The sequence below is a fragment of the Phaethon lepturus genome, unplaced genomic scaffold (genome assembly GCF_000687285.1).
Source record: "Phaethon lepturus isolate BGI_N335 unplaced genomic scaffold, ASM68728v1 scaffold1164, whole genome shotgun sequence".
NCBI classification, from domain to species: domain Eukaryota; kingdom Metazoa; phylum Chordata; class Aves; order Phaethontiformes; family Phaethontidae; genus Phaethon; species Phaethon lepturus.
Window position 1 is genome coordinate 39,554 of NW_010532416.1, and position 20,834 is coordinate 60,387.

The window sequence follows — 20,834 nt, forward strand, 5'->3', positions numbered from 1 at the left end:
TCCCAAAACCCTGGGGGAAAAAACCCAAACAAACAGGTACAATAAATCTCCTAACATTTATCACAAATGTGTAAAAAGTAAAAAATCATTAAGGGAAGCTCCACTAGAAGTGTATTCTCATATTAATGGTTGTAAAGTAAAAGAGGGTAGATTTAGACTAGATCTAAGGAAGAAATTTTTGACAATGAGGGTGGTGAAACATTCGCACAGGTTGCCCAGAGAGGTGGTAGATGCCCCAGCCCTGGAAACATTCCAGGTCAGGCTGGATGGGGCTCTGAGCTCATGGCTGGGGGGTGGACTAGATGACCTTAAAAGGTCCCTTTCAACCCAAAGATTCTATGATTCTACCTACATGTTACATCTTGCAGAATCAGGATCATATGTTCTATAAACTGCATATATACACATACTTCATGAAACTACGTATTTGAGACAACTCATGCTATCCATTTGCCTGAATCCCTAATGGTACTGGTATTAATAATAATCCTACCAATACTGCAGTATAGTAATATAATCCATATAAAAATCTACTAATAAAACGATACAGCTGTAAATATAAAACAGTGGAGTCCTTCCATTCATTAATTATACATTACAATGCTATTTTTTTTATACTGTCATTCAGGTTTTCTACAGCTGTGAGTGAAGGTAGATGATAGCTTTTAAGGTTGCAAGGCTTTTCACAGTGGAAAAAAGCAGTAACAGAGGCAGAAAACTTAAAGCGTCATCCATGACTGTGAATTGATGCCATCTTGCATAATCTGCAGTTTAACACACTCATACTATTCAATGAACATGTACTAGAACTAAGGCATCATAATTATTCTAATTACTGTTTCTTGTGAAGAATGTTGTCACAACAATGATTCATTTGCTGTATATGCATCCACCCTTAAAGAAATATGAACATGTAACTTAAGCGTGGTCATAAATTCGGAGCCTTAATCTCCTTCCTCAACCATTCTCTTTTGTATTGGCTGTGCAAATTATATAATCATGTGGTTCCAAAATAGTTTACTGAAGTATTAGCACTATCTTAAAAAAAACAAATGTCCTAATAATAATATTTACTACACAAAAAAGTTTTCAGTTTTTTTTTTTTTTTTTAAACTTCATTCATCAGCCGAAGTAATTTTCTGTATTACAGTTGTGCAGAAACTTTTTCATGACTATGTGTATATAAGAGATCAGGAATACTGCATCTTCACTAAATCAACTCCTGCACTTACCAATTAATTGCGTTCTACAGTATTACTAACTTCTCCTCTACATTAAAGCAGAGTTGAAATGTGGGGAAAAAGATGACCCTAAGTAAAACTTCGGCCCTGCATCCCTTAGTTTTTCTGTAAGCTCTGAGAATGCCAGTTTGTCTCTGACCACAAAAACTGCATGATCAAATCCCCAGCAGCAACAAAACAAAAAACAGAAAAAACCCTCTATAAAATAACAAAAAGAAAATGCCCAAACTCCCACAGCCTATTAAAAAAAAAAAATCTTACTAGAATTGTAGGAATCAGAAGAGGAAGTCATCAGAACAAATTAAAGCTACAGACTTCCCTCGTGATATAATGCTTCTAGAAAATTTGCTTAGAAACGGAGTATCTCAAGTTACGTACTATGTGTTATTAATCAGAAGTTGGTGGAACTTCTTCTATTACAGAAGACAGAGTGAAGACAAGGGAGACAATCTGCAAAACATCAGTTAAGTTTTGCCTATCTGTACAAGGAATGAGTTCAACCCTCCAGCCTGCAGGGCACTTGAATATCTACAGTGAAAACTAGAGAAATTTATAGTATGAGCCCTTACATCTGAAGGATGCATGTGATGCATACAAGAAGAAATCTTATATTAGCAGATTTCTCAATGTCTGCAGAGCTACCATCTCCATCTAATTCTATGTCAAGAAATTAAGTACTATTTTTTTCTTAAATTATCTTCAATATCTTCGATAGTCTTCAGGAAAAATAACTATTATTTGTGGCAAAGCTTAATATTGTCAACATCACTTGAACTCATTAAGAAGCTGAGGTAGTACTTCAGTCTAACATTTTTCTATGTAATATGCATATCCATACACATACACACAGTTCATCTATAAATGGATGAATGAAAATTTATGTGTATGATTTATGTTATTAGCTGATGAGAAAACATCTGACAGCAATATGGCAACACAATGGCAAAGTCAAACAAGTTGAAAGCAATATTATAAGGAGTAAAAAGTAAAAAATACAGGGTTTAGTTTTTGTATGAAAGAACAGCTATTTTTTAGTTATGTTGCAAAAGTAAATCTCTGAATGGGAATCAACACAATACATCAAAGCAAACAAACTGAAAGAATTAGTCCTAAAGCAAACACTGACCACCTACTCTCTTTGTATTATAAAACACAAAACAGCTATGTTGGTTCCAGCTTATAAGCATCAAGACAAGTAGAAAACAGAGTATGAATAGTCACTGTTCAAAGCTCAGGTGCCAAAGAGTGACAATCTATTAGCAGAAAAAAAACCCAGGCATGCCTCTTATAAACACAGACACATTATAACTTGTAAACTTTTTGGATCATGCAAGTCACGTGTTTGTAAAAAAGGATTCCTCCCTTCTCAGCCAAACCTGATCTATCTGCAGTCCAAGGTAAGCATACTTTGATTTTGCATGTGGCCAGCAAATTATTGCATGTATTCCTAAAGATATAAATCAACTCCATTTGTCAGGTGCCACTTCTGAAATAAAACAACGTACAAGTACCATCATCCTTCTTCTACTTTTCTTCTAGCAGGCACAGTAAGATTACTCTGGGGCTGTGAAAGGTTTACATAAGCACCCCCCTTTGGGGATTCTGTACACAAACAAAATGATGAAATGATCTCCACACATTATCTTCAACCTGAATCAATTTTCCAAGCTTAGTATTACATTAACAAGTTAGTGGCTTTGCATTTATTGCAGGGAATACAAAAAGGTTCAAGTGACTACTATTTTGCAGCCTGAATTCTAAATATGTTTCATTAACATGAGATACTGCAAAGCTGTTACATTATTTCCCAACTCAGGGCTGCAACTTCAGTTCAGCTGCTTTTTCTACAAGGAATTTGTACCACAGCATTGATAAAAATTTCTGAAGTTTAAATAACCAGAGAGCAAGATACAAACACAAATATTGTTTCAAATCTTAGCTCTGGCTTTGACATTTGTTGAACTTACTGTCATTTGACAATATTTGCGTCTCACACTTTCTCCTTTTCTCCTATACAGTAAGCAGAGGAAAAAAAGGAAATAGGCTGACCAGCCAGGCTGTTACAAAAGGGAAACAAAATTTCTTTGAAAAGCAATCCACAAAGCAGATTAAAAAACCCTTAACACTATAGTAAATTTCATTAGGTTTGCTGTTTTTCCAAGTGAGGAAAGTGGAATTTATCATGTTACACACTTTTTTTTTTCTTTTGCACTGTACTAAAAATGTTTTCTTGTTCTTGCACCAATAATTAAAGAAGTACAAAATGCCAAGGCACTCGAGATACAAGTTTTGCTGACTCTTGTATCTTAATTACATCAAGTGAATCTGAAAGGTTTGAGTTTTTACTTACAGCATACACCTACAAAATGAAAGTAAACCAAAAAAAATTAAAACTTGGTTTTTTAGAATAGTGATCATAAAAAGCGTAGGACTGACAGTCTTAAGTCTTCTGTTATTAAGCATGGGGCTCAATACTGCAAGCTTCCTCACTCCACTAGTGTGTCTCAGTCACATTTTTTTTATATATATATATATATATATACACACACACATACACACACACACTAAATACCTTTCTACATTTAGTGAATCTGATCTTTTCCCACTGGAACTGTTGGCTGTGTCAACAGTTCTGTAACATAGACATATTAAAAAACCCCCAAAACTTAACAACACTGACATTACAACTTTGAGGATACCAGTAATCATCATCTGTGGCAACTCATGGGCTCTCTCAATCTGACCTCAGCTGGTGATCCATACCAGCTATATCCATACTATTCTAGCAGCACTAAGAGCTGGCAATAGAAAATTGGTTTGTAGCATTTAATCCTATATCAATGCACAGTTATGTATATCTTCTGTAGCATTACTTTGACTTTATAAACTAAAAGAAGCAGATTTAGTTCTGCCTCACTGCTCTATCTTCCCAGTACTGGTTAAATTCATTTAGTATTAAGAATCAAGACTTTCTGAACTCTAACAAGACATTCAGAACTAGAAAACCCATAGAATGTTTAAAGTGTTAGGAAAAAATACAAAGAAAACCAGATGACCTCAACTCAAAGCTGAATTTTTAACAGAGATCAAGCAGTTTAAACCCACAATATGCATATTTTGCTTTAAAAATATCCACAGATGCATTTTCATATCATGAAGCAGCCTTTCTGAATTTAAGTAACTCATTGAATTACAGGCTACCCATGTACTTCTACCATTGTGGTAATACATGAGGTGATAAAAACGAAGGAAATGCAAACTGCAAAAAATTAAACACTATTATAGAGGCACAAATGGTAAAGGGACAGTCCTAACAATAAAAAGATCTTTAAAAAAACCCCAAACAAAACAAACACACATGGAACTAAGTTTGAGTGCCCATTCAATCAGGTAATTCTCACCAACCAGGCAGAATGAACCTAGCGTTAATTCTTTTAATAGGCCACATTGACATAGTTACTATAGCTGCACAGTAAATTAATGTTATGTATTTGTTTTTCAAATGTGATATAGTAATTCAAGAAATCTCACGAGGGTTCTTCTTAGATACAAATGAACGCTATAAAAACCTCGGGCACCAAAGGTAATTGTTCCATATTTCACTCTGATATATGGAGTTCTAAAGCACACTCACTGGAAATTATTATTAAAAGCAAGCAAAGGACTAATCAGAAACATCTTCAGTTTTAAATGAAAAAAAAAAAAAGCTGGCAGGTAGAACTGCACCTACGAAAAAATACTTCAATATTAAATCTAGAAAATACAAAGTGGTAAAAAAGGAATTCCTATTCCTGGACTGATAGTTCATTAGTGGAACCCAATGGCCTTTTTCAGTTCACTTACAGTGTAGAAGATAACTTTTGTCATAGAGGGACATTATCAACTTCATATGCAACCTCATTATTAGGTTTAGTTAAAGGCAATTTCAGATATGCCCACATGTAAGTTTTATAGGGTTTTTTGAGACTGATGTTCTTCCTACCCCACTCCCCACTACTTCATTACTCCTGTTACATGAGAGCCTCACAGCAATGATTATACAAATTGAAAAAAAAACCTCTGAATCTCTAGGTATTACAATTATTAATTAACTTCTACCAGATACAACTCACATGTAAACTATTTGATTTTTTTGGTTGATGGGGATCCTTCAACTTAAGAGGTCTCTGGAAAGGAAGAAATCAGAATCTGGAACAAGGACATCTTAAGTCTTATTTCTTTTCCATGGAAAAAAAAGTCAAGTTTAAAGTGCGTATTTTAACAGCATAGCAGAACTACACATTCATCAAAAAATGTACTCATATAATAAAACATTTCTAGTAAAAATTTTTGGCCAAACTAGTTTCTAATGCTCTATTTAAAAAAAACAGAACAAAAAAAACCAAAAAAGCATATAAGTGCAAAGGAAACTAATTGACAGTATAACAGACAGGCTTCCATTATACAGCTATGCCTTTTTGTTTTGAAACCAGCATCATGAAACATTTGGTAAGGGAGGAAAAAAATTATCTTCCGAGACCAATAATAAATTCCTCAGACACAAAGCCACACACACCTGTTGCCATGCGGCTTTTTGCAAAAGCCACAGTGCTTGTTTGGCACCCAAGCGTATTTGCTTTCACTAGCAGAGCTATGTTCCAAGCCTTCCCGTTTAACAGTTGAAATGTTATCTGGAATGAACAACGGAGGTTCATCAAGTGAAAGACTTTTGCTACTTCTTCTCTGGCGAGGTTGGAGATTTTTATCAATTCTTTTTGATTTGTTTTTTTCTTTATCATCCTCCTTCAGATGTTCCACAACAGAGGGATCCTTTGTCTCTGCCTCTTCCCTTGTGGAACTATTTGGTTTTAGCACAGTTGCAAGCTGGTGTTTCTGACCCTGGGCTTGCTTCTGACCAAGATTTGAAACATGCCCTGATAATGAGTGCACGGAGTGGTGGGTATCTTTAGAACAGCTTTGATTAGTAGGAGATTTCTCATTTGCTCTTTGAATTGATGACTTCTGTACTTGCCCAGAAGCCTGGACTCGGGGTATCTTCTTCAGCATGGTCTGCTTTTTTACAGTCATCCCTGAAACACAGCTCTTTGCTTTCAAACCCAGATCAGATTGTTTCTTCCTAATTTTAACTGGGTTATTTGGATGCTGATGACTCTCTTGCTCATCTGCACTGCGCTTCAGACTTACTGAAGATGGACTGTGAAGACCTGAAACAGAAAGACCAGCTCTTGTTCTTGAACGCGTTATTTCTTGTTGCACTGTACCCGATTTCTGTTGAGTACCTGCAGTCAGATTTTGCTTATTCTGTATTATAGATTTACTATGCCGGGGCCTAACGTTCTTTTCACATTTTGATGAAATGATAATTTGTTTATCATCATCCTGAAATTTTGATGCCTCAGGGCCTTCTACTTTAGTAGTGCTGATCTGCTGCTGTACATTTTGGCTTGTTTGGTCAAGAACAGTGCTTTCTAAAATGCTGTTTCCTGCATCAGCAGAAGTAAACTCTTTGCTTTTCAAGTCTTTATTATCAAACTCTGTACTGTCCAACAGTTTCTCAGATGAAGTTAGAGTTTTCGCCACTCCCTTATCATCTACAGGTTCTGTTATGCATTCCTTTACTGACAATGTATTTTCATCAGCAATTTCCACATTGTGGGAACCTAAACTACAATCAACACCACCTTCTACAGAACGAGACAAATTTGAAAAGGTCTCAGAAATTTCACTTGGATTCACACAAGCACTAGATGGATCATTAGCTTTTCTGGTTACTCCACTTCGACCAGGCTCCTCTGTTTTTGTCTCCGATTCCTCTGTTTTATTTACAGTCTTTTCTGATGGAGAAGTTTCAGAGCCCACTGAATCAATCACATAATTTGGTTCATTTTTAACTGCAGTACTTTCAGTATCTGCAGGTACTGAACAAACTGACTCAACATTCCCAGATTCAATCTTTGTTGCAACATCTGTTATTTCCTTTGTTTCTCCAGGAGAAGGAGAACAGGCTCCTGCTAAATTAGCAGAACTTAAGTCTCTGGCTGTTTCCTCAACTTTTGCCTGCTCGAGGGTTTCAGATGTTATTTCATTCACCCCTTTGGAACCAGGAAGACATTTTGTATTACTCTGGGATGCTGTTACTGTTCCTTCTGTCTGTCCCGATCGTCTTGTACTACGCCTAACTTCTTTAGGCTGCTCTATTTTCAAGGGTACAGCAACATCCGTCTCTTTAGCCGGACTTCTCTCTTGTTTCTGTCCAGTTTTTGTAGCAGATCCACTTTTTACAGATGATTTCTTGGTATTAACAAGAGGTGCAACATTTGAACGCTTGGCTAGCGTGCTCTGTCGCAAACTCCGTACTGGTTCTAGGAAAGGAAAAAAAGAATGTCTTAGCTATACTGCATCCTCCTCTGCAAATACAAGACTTGCCTCGAGCAGAACTGATTTAACCTGATTTACCTTACCGGACACAAAGAGAACTTCAAACTCAGTTGTTTACTAACTTTAAAAAGAAAACAACAACAAAAAATCCCACCCACCCCCCCAAAAAAACACAACCCAGCTGTCTATTTTAAACAGTTAGAAATTACTTGCATTTCAATTTTACACTGTCAGTTTGGATGTAAAAATCTCATTATTCTAATGGCTATGAAAGTTATGAGTAATATACATAAAACAGAAGTTATGATAAAAAGACAATCAAAACACCCTCTACTCTTCTGCCACTCAACTTCTTCTACCTCAAGCAAAAACTGCGCAAGTTATATTAGGACTAGAAGTATAGCTGTGAAGTTTACAAAGCTTTTAGAGAACAGAGTTCATGAGTCTGAGCTCTCACATGAGGACATCATATTCTCTACACAAGGAACCATCCCAGTGCCTTTTTAAAAAGCATATTCACCAGCTTTGTACCACATGCTCTTATTTAAATTGACTTCCCTACTAAGTAATTTTATCTTTTTAACTCTGCCTACTCTATAGGAAGAAAAAGCAGAGCTGTCAATAACTCCACCAGTTCAACAAGTTAGAAAAACTCTAATCATAATCAGTTAGCTACCACACAGAATTTTAATATGTGATTAAAATACTTATTAAGCATACTGAGATATTTTTATAAAAGACAAAAAAATACACAAATAAATAGAATTAAAATTTTAATTGTAAATATTGATACATGTTAATCTAATATTCCAGTGCTATTTCCAAATACAACATGATTTTGTTGATGAAGAACCACAGTGCTAATCTGATGCAGGTAAAACAATCAAAAACTTAAAAATTAGTTTAAGGACCACAAGCCATAGAGAAGACATCAAATATTTATCAAAGAGGAATTCAAACTGAGTAGTACCCTATGCTACTGGTATGATGCTGGTTTCTAGCTGCAGAACATAAAAAAGGAAGCATCTGTACTTGAATTCACACAACCAAATAGCAAAGCTTTACTTTAAGTTTATAGATGTTGGGGGAGTGGGATTATAAAAATTCAGTTGACTTCAAATGTGCAAACACACATAATCTACTGAATGATCACCTTGTGCCATTAAACGTGGCGATTTTCTTGGTGATGTGACTGATGTTTCTTCACAACGGCTCCTCAAATTCCTGTTAGGTAAAACAAGCTCATCATCATCAATGGTGTCGTTACCACTCTCTTTAACTCCTTCTTCATCCATAATATCATCAAGACCAATAACTGGAAAAAAGCAAACAAACAAGAAATAGCCTAAAACTTAAATGATCAAAAAATGTTGCAGCTGTAATGGTGAGCAGGACAGGGGAAGAGACAAGGAGAAATAAATAAACTGGCCATCTAAAAACAAACAAGAGGGGAAAAAAAAGGCAAGACAGAAAATTCCCATGTGAGGCCGTTTCAGTGTAGAAGAAGCTATCACCCAAAGCTTAAAATTTCTGTAGATAGTCCTTATAGCTTTTTGGTGGACTCACATTTTATTGTTTTTTTGCCACAGGAACGTCCCCAGTCTTAGAGGATCAGCTGTCCCTCACTGTCCCTTCCCACCTAAGAAAAAGTGAAGAAAGGTAAACAGCAGAAAGAGCTGATCCAGAAGTGCAAAGAGTTTAAAATCACAGTTTTCTCACAGGATACAACTTTAAAACTCTAAGTCCCACCCACATCATATAACTGCATCTGCAACACCTTTTCGGAAGAGTATTGAGTGCAGCATGCACTAGTCTCCCAGGAGAGTCAGAGAACATTGTCAAATTCCTATCCTCCACTAACCTGAGAAGGATCCCAGAGGTTGCTCCTGAAAATAGGTTTCCTAAGAGGCAGTCAGGCCACTGTACCAGCCATTTTCCTCACTTAGAGTCTCTAAGTTTGGTTCTGCAATGGTAGCCTCTCCTATCCCAAGATCCTATGTGTGATTAATGAATCCTGGTCCCTGTGGGATGCGAAATTTGTGAGATCAAGCCAAACACCCAAGTGATTTTACAAAACATGTAGGAGGGTCTGAAAAATACAACACAGACTCCAAACAATCACGTATGCCTATTTTTCACTATTCAGGCACCTACCTAGAAGCATTTTTAAGATAAACTAACTCACATGACAGAAATAAGATATCTAAAAATTTCTAACAATTGCTTACTTAAAACTGATTTAAATTAATATATTTATCTTAGAACTGAAAATAAGCAAGTTAGAAATTAAAAATTGTTAGAATTTTTAGACTGTCTCAGAAAATCTGTCAATTCCTGCTCCTTTTCAAGTCTGATGTTACTGCAACTTAAAAAAAAGCTCTTGTGAAGGCACTATAATAATGAGCATACTTTTAAAATAACAGAAATTGGAAGTCGTAAAACACTGCTGAAGCCAAACAGTGACGAATAATCAAGTCTGCCAAGACCTGAATTGTAATTCTATTTACAAACACCTGTCATGAAGAATTAAAAAAGCCCAACCAAACAACCTGTTAATTTTAAAAGTTCAAATATTAGAAAAGTTTTAAACAGTCTTTTAAGGAAGGCTGACCTCAGCACCAGGTAATCATCACTCTGGACCTCTGTAATTAGATGGACACCAGGAGTTGACAGCTAGGAGTTTCTTAAGCTGACGATTTATTGTTACTCATCTTATTTTAACCATAATTTTTCGTTACTGCATTGTATATATTCATTTACAGGAAAAGTGTGTTTTCCGAAATTAATGGTAGCTTTCACTTTCTGATCCACAAAGCCATCTTTATGCCTGCGCGCGTGTACATATATACACAGATATCACACACCAGCTGCAAAGGACTGATAATATGCTGGTCTTACTTCACGCACCCAAATGTTCCTTAATCACTTACTTGCTGTAAGCTACATACTGGGAAAAAGGACACACTGGCAAGAAGATGACATTGTCACTGCCCCGTTTGACTTCACCCTCCCCTAAATATCTAATACCGGCCATTGTCCAAGATGGAAAATGGAATGAGATGGACCCTCACTCTAACTCCAGCCGCCCATTCTTGTGTTCTCAAAGACTATGTCATCCCAACAGCTCTGCAGACTGGTATTAGCGCTCTCATTAACATGTTCCTACAAAAAGTGGAACTGATATTCGGGACAGACTGTGACAAAGGAGACTCCTTTCAGATCTTCTTAAGTTTCTTCAGTGTAGAATTAAACTACTAAGCTACTGAAGACAACATAACAAAGAAAAACTACTCAGAAAACTTCTAAAACAGCTCTGGAGCAGATTTCAAGGCTAGAGCCTCAGGTTTTACAGTGTTCTTGGTGAAGTTACTGAATTTAAACACCCTCCTTTACTAATAACAATGGGGACACATTCAATCTACTATTGACAGACAGCTTGAAATATTAGAATTAAAGTATTTTCATACTTACAAGACTCTGTGCTGTAGCTTTAATTTTAGAGGAATTTGAAGCACAGAATCTTGCTAATTTCAAACCACCTGAGCTATAACTCGGCTAGTACAGCCCCACGAGGCCCCTGGATGAGGAGCATTCGACACAGACCCTGCTGGGAAGAGAAAAAGTGACAGAGAATAGTAACAGATATAGAGGAGACTAGGAAATTAAATTATGAAAGAGAAGTGAAGGCAGAGAAACAGCATTGGGAGAAATAAACCAACAAAAGCAAAACAAGACAGAACAAAAAGAAAAAAGAAATATAGATGATCTTAGTAACAAATAACTAAAGATTATCTCAGTAATAAATACAGAAATTAACACAGAAGGATAAAAGAAGAAAGGAAAAAGTAAAGAAAAAACATGTCTGACTAGAAAAAGGTGTACACCAGTGTACAATTGAACAAGCTGCAAATAAGGAAAACATGAGTCACATCCAACATATTCATACTGGAAGAGGCACCACTGGCCTTCAACTTAGTATTTTGAGTCTCTTCATTACTTGTAAAGTATTTAAATTTCCAAACTACTGTGCTGTATTACTGACTCATTTTTATACATGTTAAAAATAGTTTACTTGAAAATTTAAAGTAAAATTTTCCATGCATTAAAACAAAAGCATGACAGCTTTTTAATTCTTCAGCAATGTAAAATTGAGGAAAACAAGCCCTACTTGATGGGGGAAAAAAAGGAAAGGAGAAGAAAATACCCTTATAAAGTTCAAAGATTTTTATGTTTTTAAGTCTTTATTTTTATTAACATAAGTCTTCCCTCCATTATCTTCAGCTAAAATCAGACAGACACACTGGTCAAGGTAAATCTCAAGTGCAGAAATAAATTTATTTTCTGTAGATGTTAGCCCTGGTTTTCTTTCGGTTAGCTTAGCTACCCACACAGAACAGAACTCCACTGTTGTTGCTGCTTTGCATTGTTGTAAATGTTACATCAATCTGAATCATGCTACTAGCAGGACTGAGCAAATCCACAGCGGATTCCATATTTTAATTCTAGAAGCATAACAAATTATATGGAAATGATTGAATGTTTTAAAATTTCTACTGGATGATATGCGGGCGATAACATAAAACTCTAACATTATGCTTCAATGAAAAGAAGAGTAACAGCCCAAAGCAGTAACTAAGATATGTCTAGGTAAGCCTCAAGAAGAGCTAATAAACTCTACTAAAGCAATGAAACATATATACTGATATTGAAAAAAATATCACTGTTTCAAGACTCTAAATGAAGATGTTATATTTTATATGAAAACCTTTTTCCTACTGACATTTGCAATGCATATGTTCAAAAAACAGAATTTAAAATGCTCTTTGTAAAAAAAAAAAAATTTCAAGAGAAATGACATCACTGATGATATGACTTACATAAGAAAACACAAAATTCTAACTGCTTTACGAAAGTTTTCCTGAAGCCTGTAACCCGTTTAACTGAAAATTTGCCTGCAAGTATGTTGTACTGACTGCCCAGTGCAAGAAAAGAATCACGTGAAATACTGACTAAGCATTTACTCCATTCTCCATTAATTTTTAAATGGTAAAAGGGATTTTTCCTGTTTTTAGAATAGTAACATATGAAAAACAAGCTGTTTTAAGTTTATTAATCCTAATTGAATCTTGCCAGAGGACTGAATCCCCATTTTAAAAAAAAGATAAGAGCTACATTACAGGGCTAGTGATTTATGGATCTTTACCCACAGGAACCTGTTAATTTGAAAATAAAGAGTAGTAAAGCACAAATTTCAATAAAGTGAAAAGACAGCATCAAACCAAGCACTTTAAATCAAATTATGTTAAGAACAGAGCCTTTAGATGAGCTATGTAATCCATAAATACATAAACTGCCTTGCATATCCTGTTACAGAGCCAACCTCTCTCCATCCATGAAACTCCATGAAAGTGATCCAAAAGAATAACTAAGGTCGTCATAAGGACTTAAAATGGGGAAAACTCAGTTTTTTACCTAAGAACAGAAAAGCATGCAAAACAAACATTCTCCAGGTTCTCAGTATAATAAATCTAGATTTTATACAGGAAAGTTGCTACCTTGGTCACAAGACACTGTGCAACTGTTCACATTGACAGCTTGGAGGAAGGCAGGCCTAAAGAGGTAAGAAAACTCAGAATAACAATTGTAGACCCAATTTTGGGTTGCAATCTGAAGGTTATATTCAAAATCATAAAATTTTGGATGAAAAATGCACATATACTTGGCATCAGTGAAAAGAGCCTGAAATGGCTAACACAGTGTATTGGGTTTGTGTGGCAAGGTTTTGGTAGCAGGGGGGCTACAGGGGTGGCTTCTGTGAGAAGCTGCTAGAAGCTTCCCCTGTTTCCAATGGAGACAACCCCAGCCAGCTCCAAGACGGACCCACCGCTGGCCAAGGCTGAGCCCAGCAGCGATGGTGGTAGCACCTCTGGGATAACAGAGTTAACAAGGGGCAAAAAAAAAACCTGCACAACTGCAGACAAAGAGAGGAGTAAGAATATGTGAGAGCAACAACTCTGCAGACACCAAGGCCAGTGAAGAAGGAAGAGGAGGAGGTGCTCCAGACACCAGAGCAGAGATGCCACTGCAGCCAGTAATGAAGAGGTGAGGCAGGCTGTCCCCCTGCAGACCACGGAGCTCCACACTGGAGCAGATATCCACCTGCAGCCCATGGAAGACTGCATGCCGGAGCAGGCAGATGCCCAAAGGGGGCTGTGACCCCATGGGAAGCCCATGCTGGACCAGGTTTGCTGGCAGGACCTGTGACCCCAAGGGGGACCCAGGCTGGAGCATTGCTGGCAGGACCTGTGACCCCAAGGGGGACCCAGGCTGGAGCAGTCTGTTCCTGAAGGACAGCACCCTGTGGAATGGACCCAAGCTGGAGCAGTTCGTGAAGAATTGCAGTATGTGGGAAGGACCCATGCTGGAGAAGTTCGTGCAGCACTGTCCCCTGTGGGAGGGACCCCACACTGGAGCAGGGCAAGAGTGTGAGGAGTAGTCCTCCTCATGAAGAGGGAGGAGCGGCAGAGACAACACGTGATGAACTGACCACAACCCCCATTCCCCGTCCCCCCCATCCCCCTGCCACCCAGGGGGAGGACGTAGAAAAAATCAGGAGTAAAGGGGAACCTGGGGAAGGGAGGGGTAGGGAGAAAGTGTTTTAAGATTTGGTCTTCTCATTATCCTACTTTGACTGGCAACAAACTAAAATAATTTCCCCAAGTTGAGTCTGTTGTGCCCATGACAGTAATTGCTGAGTGATCTCTCCCTGTCCCTATCTTGACCCAGGAGCCTTTCCTTACATTTTCTCTCCCCTGTCCAGCTGAGGAGGGGAGTAATAAAGCAGCTTTGGTGGGCACTTGACGTCCAGCCAGGGTCAACCCACCACACACAGCCAGACAGGGCACTAGCTAAAGAAAAGAAGTATTTGTAGTCAGAACAATTGGTTTGGCTCCAAAGATTCAGTAGTTGATCATGATTTTAGCTGAGGTAATGCTGCTTTCAACAGTACTCATGAAAACACAGGCTAAAACCAGAAAGAACAGGCTGCACTTGGGGGAAACACTTTCCTAGCAGCAACCCAGATGGACAGGAAAAAAGGGCAATTAAAAAGACGTCCTTAACAGTCTTTGTACACTCTTACAGGGTCAGTCTTCCTCATCACTTATGATAAATACCTGATTTCATAAACATAGCCAGAAACTAAACTGGTGAAAAGTCTGATTTTATTATGAAAACCAGAAATGTCTCCAGATGATACACAATTCAAATTCCAGTCCCTCTATTACATGTACAATAAATCAAACTGCCCCAGTAAATGACATCCTGAAAAGCTACAGAATTTGTGATAGCTAAGAAATAGCAATTTAGTATGAATGCTGGTTATTTAGTTCACTGGCATGTGACCAGTATGACCTGCAACCAGTCTGACCTGCTATGCTCACCAGCTTATAAAATTAGCAGGTAAGCTTCCAGCATGTCTTCCAGCAAGAAATAACAGAACAAAACAGAAAATCTATCATTAGAATACCATCCAAAGTTGAAAAAGTGTGTTGCTCTCAAAAGTCCTATCCTAAACTTCATGGTTTCCACGTCTGATCAAGGAATTGCTCAGAAGTGGGAGGGAAGCAACCCAAAAAACACACATCCACACCCACCCACACCACTCAAACATTAAAGATGCCAAAGAGCTGTTCTACATAATCTACCTTCCTGTGTTGGTCATTCAGTTCTTACAACAGCCACCTGACCACACTGATGAACAGAAGCACAGACATCCCTAAAACGCGATATGGGACACGTCCAATTGTTTCAAGAACTCGGGTTTCATTTAATTCTCAAAAGCCTCATTTTGTCAAATTCTGTCCTTTAAAAGGCAAAGACAGCAGTTATATCAGTTTCCACTACTGACACCAGGTCCTTCTGCTAACACCTACTTCAAGACAGTAAATGGCCTTCATTACTGCTAAGCTCCTATGAGCTGCAGTGTAGTACCTTGATTCACTCAAATAACAGCACAGTTAGGAAGCTTTCTGTAAGAGCAGAAGTCTGCCCAGTCTAACTCCACAAACCAGCAACCCAACTACATCTTTACAGCTTAGGAGTCACTCTTCACAAACACAAACCAAAAGGTTTTCAGCATCACATCTGTTAACTTGACCCATACCCTTTTCCAGCTTGTTAAAAGTTACTTCTACTTCTGTTCAAAGCCATTAACCGGCATCACCTGCAAAGAATCTTCTTGTCTTCTCCAAACATGTAACTGTTCAATCAAAGCTAATTCTACAAACTAAACAAACCCATTCTACTACTCAGTGGCAATTACATACCAAACTCATAGAGTAGACAAAGACCAACAATGTCATCTAACTGAAGAAACCATTTAGATCCAGCACAAACTGGATTCAAGCCAAGATGCGAACATGAGACTTCTTTACTGGTACTGATTAGTTCTTCCTATCAATAGATGGGCAACAGACATCCATTCTCATGTTCCTTGGTATTTGTCATATGCCAGTACTGCTGACTATGCTCAGCACAGGAAAGACATGGACCTGTTGGAGATGGCTCAGAGGCCCACAAAAATGATCACAGGCGTTGAACACCTCTCCTCTGAGGACAGGCTGAGAGAGTTGGGGTTGTTCAGCCTGGAAAAGAGAAGGCTCCAGGGAGACCTTATTGCAGCCTTCCAGTACTTAAACGGGGCTTATAAGAAAGATGGGGACAGACTTTTTAGCAGGGCCTGTTGGGATAGGACAAGGGGCAATGGTTTTAAGCTAAAAGAGGGTAGATTCAGACTAGATATAAAGAACACATTTTTTACACAATGAGGGTGGTGAAACACTGGAACAGGTCGCCCAGAGAGGTGGTAGATGCCCATCCCTGGCAACATTCAAGGTCAGGCTGGACGGGGCTCTAAGCAACTTGTTCTTTGTTGTGCATAGGTTTACAAATGGTCTTCAACTCTGCTCAAGCCAGGCTTTCAAAGCAGTATTAGTGAGCCATGCCTTCTGCCACTCCATTTCATTTATAAGACCTAATACCATTTTAGCCAAATCACCTCCTCAGTCCAACTATTTTTACCTTTATCTCTTCAGCTTGCTCACAGCAATCAAGTAAGCTGGAGCATGAAATATTCACCACTTTAAAACCTGGACAGAACAGAGTATGTTCAAGTTAGTCATGGAGCAGCAAGCATGATAAATCTGTCCTTTGCTAATCCTCTGAACTAGTTTCCATGAGCATTCTGCTCCTTTTCTTAAACTGTCCCATGGCCTAGGCATGAGCTATGAAAAATACTGTTTGAAGGTCTAAAATAAATTGTGGTAAATAATTTGTGCCTCTGGAAAAAATTAACTCTTTGCTTCAGCAATGAAATCAAGAGTATAAGAAACACCACCAACTACCATTTCAGTATTTCCTAGGTCTTGCCCTGCTTAGCATGAAGAACAACAAATGTACTTAAACATAGTAAAACCCTACTGAAAATACTTTTTTTCTAGGTACACTTCCAACCCTAGTGAAAGGTTAAGAGAAGAGCCAATAATCAACCATTTTGTTACCATACTGCTTAATGCAGTACAGAATAAATTCATAGAGAGATCCTACACAGAGGCGGGCAAAAAGAACTGGAAGGATCAGAATACAGCAAACAGTCTGTATGACATATCAGTGGTGTTGTAGCTCTAAGGATGTAATGAAGGCAAGTTTTGTGGGGAGAGTTAGGCTTTTTTCTTTTTTTAGACAAATTGATGTTGAAGTAGCTTTCACCTATAATGCCTGGAAAAAAACAACTTTTGTAGGGGTAAATTCTTATCCAAGGTACTATCATCTTGCACGACTGCATTTTTACCAGCAGACTACATAAGCTGTGTTATGTCACCAACAGTCTCAGACACATCAAATAAATCACAAGCTATATGAATACTCAAGGAAGACAGACAAGCAAAAAAACTTTGCTTCAAAATGGTAATCGCTATTCTCAACTAAAAAACTATAAATACATACAGCAGCCCTACCATCTCAGAATAAGGACAGTTCTTATCAAGATCTACAAAGAACATGCAACAGCAAGAACATTTTGTGTCCTTTTGGATACCTACTACATTAATTCCAAAGTGTATGTTTTAATTTATTTACTGAAATGTGGCTCTGCTCTTGCTTTCAGATTTAAAAACAAAATGTTGAATTCATGAACTCAGCATGTACCAAATCAGTTTTGATTCCATTAGTCTGCAGACAGCCTGAAATAGTAGCCCCCAAGTAAATGAGTTATCTCACTAATTTTAATGGACCTTAAGAATTAATTGCAATTATTTAAGTATCAATAGTATTAATTATTGCACTACTGATCACTTTTAGGAGAAATACGTGCCAAAAAGCCCCCAAAAGTCTGCCTGTAACTTCCAAAATATCCAGCTGTACCCTATGAGTCAATTAAAAAATTTTAAATACGGTATAGGTTTACCAGAGGATGCACAGGATGCAGTGTGAAACAAGAATCTGCATCACTGTTTTACTGGAAGGAAATAGAAAATTTAGAGAGAATGAATTTGTTTTAGTTGGGTACATTGTACAGTCTTACGCACATTAAGAGTTTTGTTTGGTGGGTATAAAAATGTGTAAGGATACAAACTACAGCAAGAATAAACAAAAACGTTAAAGGATGGCCTCAAATAACGTTCTATTAAAGTAATAAAAAGATCAAGTATCTTGTTTTGGCTTTATAGTTCACTTTTTCATTGCTTCAGTCAATATCATCTTTGATTTACAGTGTTGCATATTGTAATTCCACTTAGTGTAGGTGAGAGTTTAGTCTGTTAGTAGAAACAAAATACATATATCAGGAATTTATCATGATTTTCAGAAACAGTTCATAAAAGTTACTCAAAAAAAATTAGATGTTGATATAATCAAAGTTATCTGCAGTAATCTACAACACTTTTCAGTAATGAACCTAATTTTTTTTTCTTTAAACTTCCAGTTCAATACAATAAACTATTAAGCATAGAGTAAATTTTTGTCTCTTACACCAAACTCAGTGTAATTATTCCAACTATTCATCAATATAAATAAATTTATGGACTGAATCACCTTGGTTGTTTGGTTTTTTATCTTCCAAAACTATTCCACAACTCCTAGGATTATTTCTGTTTAAAACTTTGCTCTAAATTGGTTCCAAATCAGGTGTTTCCAAACAGTAAAAAAAGAATTGTATTATCATTCCAGGGTTTTGCTTGAAGCCAACCAAAGCAAGACACCCAGAATCCAGTATGAGCTCAGTACTAGACTAGGCCTAGCACTAACAGAATAACGCTGAGGTCTGAGCAGTAATTTGTACAACTCATGCTCCTACTGCTAATAGAGAATTACTACATTTGTTGAAGACAACTAGCAACTTCACTGATCAGGCACAGTACTTACACTAAACAAATAACGACTTCCATTGGGAATAATTTACACATATTCAAAATAAAGCCTTAATTACTTCTGATCCAGATTAGGAGCCTTCCTCTATTGTTATGCAACAATAGTTAAAAAGAACTGCACATAGTTTACATGCCAGGCATGTAAACAGTGCAACAAAAAGGGCAGGAAGAAGACAAATCCCAAATTATTATTTCTACATTACCAAAAAAGGGTTGGTACTAGAGTATAACTGTATTTTAAATTGTAATCTTAAAAAATCATAAGATTTACCTGTTGAACAAGGCATCTGGAAATTGGGATCATTGCTATCCAAAACAGGCAAACAGAACTGGGCACTTGCAGATCCTAGCATAGGATCCTTATCGCTGAGCATGTTCTTCAGCGAATCCTCTAAGACATTTTGACTTGTACTAAAATCATCACAGACTTCATTCTCCAGGTTGGATCCTAGAAATAGGGCATCATCTAAGTGTTCAGTAGGAATTAAATGGTTAAATGTATCAACTATATCCATGAAGACTCCTGTGTGTCTTTCAGCCCTATAGAAAGACAAGAAAAATACCATAAGAAAATAAGCTACAAATTGTAAAACACCTAAGAAACCAGCAAATTGTTTTGGCTGTTGTGTTTTATAAAGATTGCTTAAGGTATTTTAGAATTGTAATTAAAAAAAAAAAAATCTGCGTATGGCTTAGTATGGCCCACTGCATATCTAAAACTCAATTCTCTAACTAATTATTTTTAAAAGAAATAGCATGCTAAGTTAATAAAAACGCCACTGCCAGCATCAGAGCACTGCCACTTCTACAGAGTGTGTATAACCAGGGTAACTAAAACACCTGCTTTCTAGAATTTGTTTAAACCTTAACCAACCCAAGGGGGTGGGACACCAGAAAGAGAGAGAAATCAAGAACAAGCAAACCTGGTTAGCAGGACTGTGAGCGCACACCCTTTCTTCACCTTTAAATGTAAAAAAGTTAGATCAGCTTCCATTCACATCAATAGAGCTGAAAGCAAGCTCAGGAGCCTGCCACACTAGGCCCAAAATTGAGAAGGACTATATTTCCGCTACTAAGTAGCTACCAAGTACCTCACAGCAAGTAACTATTTTTAAGCAGCAATGCCTTCTCTCTATTGTTTTTCACCTATCATTACATTCAATAAAATTACAGAAACTTTATATGAAAATCTGACCTCAATCAAGTATGCGAGAATTCTGAGCTGGCTTGAAAAGGGCCAGGAGCCAAAACTTTAATTTTGAAGAAGATTAGGTAAAACTTAAGGAACTGTATTCAAAGATGGCACCTACATTTTACAAGAAAGGATTCCCTATTTTCTAGATCACTTCTTTGGAATATAGCAGAAATGCAACTATTGCAGCAGAGATTCAACTGATAAGAATGCATAACTACAGAACAGAATGCAAAAAAAAGTCCGCAAAATGTTTCTTCAGAAGTTTAGCATAAGCATACCCTTAAGAGTAGAGAGATAATGATAATATAGTTACAGAGGCAAGGAATATGGAATAGTACAGTAGTGCCTGACTTAATTTGGCATACAGGAAAGTTTGGGAGAACAGTTTTGGCACACACCAAAATGGTAAACGTTTTGGAAACAGAAAAAGGACATACGTTCTCTCCTGCTCCTTCCTTCATTATCCTCCTCCCACACACTAGGGTTTTTTTTAATGAATTAATTAATTAAAGGAAAAGTGAGATTTAGAGTTTGTAGTGCTTGAATTACTTTCTAGACCCCTTTTCCAGCTACCTGCCACTAAATAAATCCAGT

The 20,834-nt window shown here is 37.3% G+C and overlaps 1 protein-coding gene across 1 annotated transcript in view; it reads right to left on the reverse strand.

Annotated features, from left to right (window-relative positions):
- Positions 1-19,611, reverse strand: part of PHF3 (PHD finger protein 3) — a 43,448-nt gene extending 23,837 nt beyond the window's left edge. Inside the window, exons 1-3 of the mRNA XM_010284805.1 lie at positions 19,317-19,611; positions 8,773-8,934; positions 5,797-7,603 (exon numbers count right to left, since the gene is read on the reverse strand). Of these exons, the coding sequence (XP_010283107.1) occupies positions 5,797-7,603; positions 8,773-8,934; positions 19,317-19,611 (2,264 nt within the window). The remainder of the gene's footprint in view (positions 1-5,796; positions 7,604-8,772; positions 8,935-19,316) is intronic.
- Between the last annotated feature and the right edge of the window lie 1,223 nt (positions 19,612-20,834).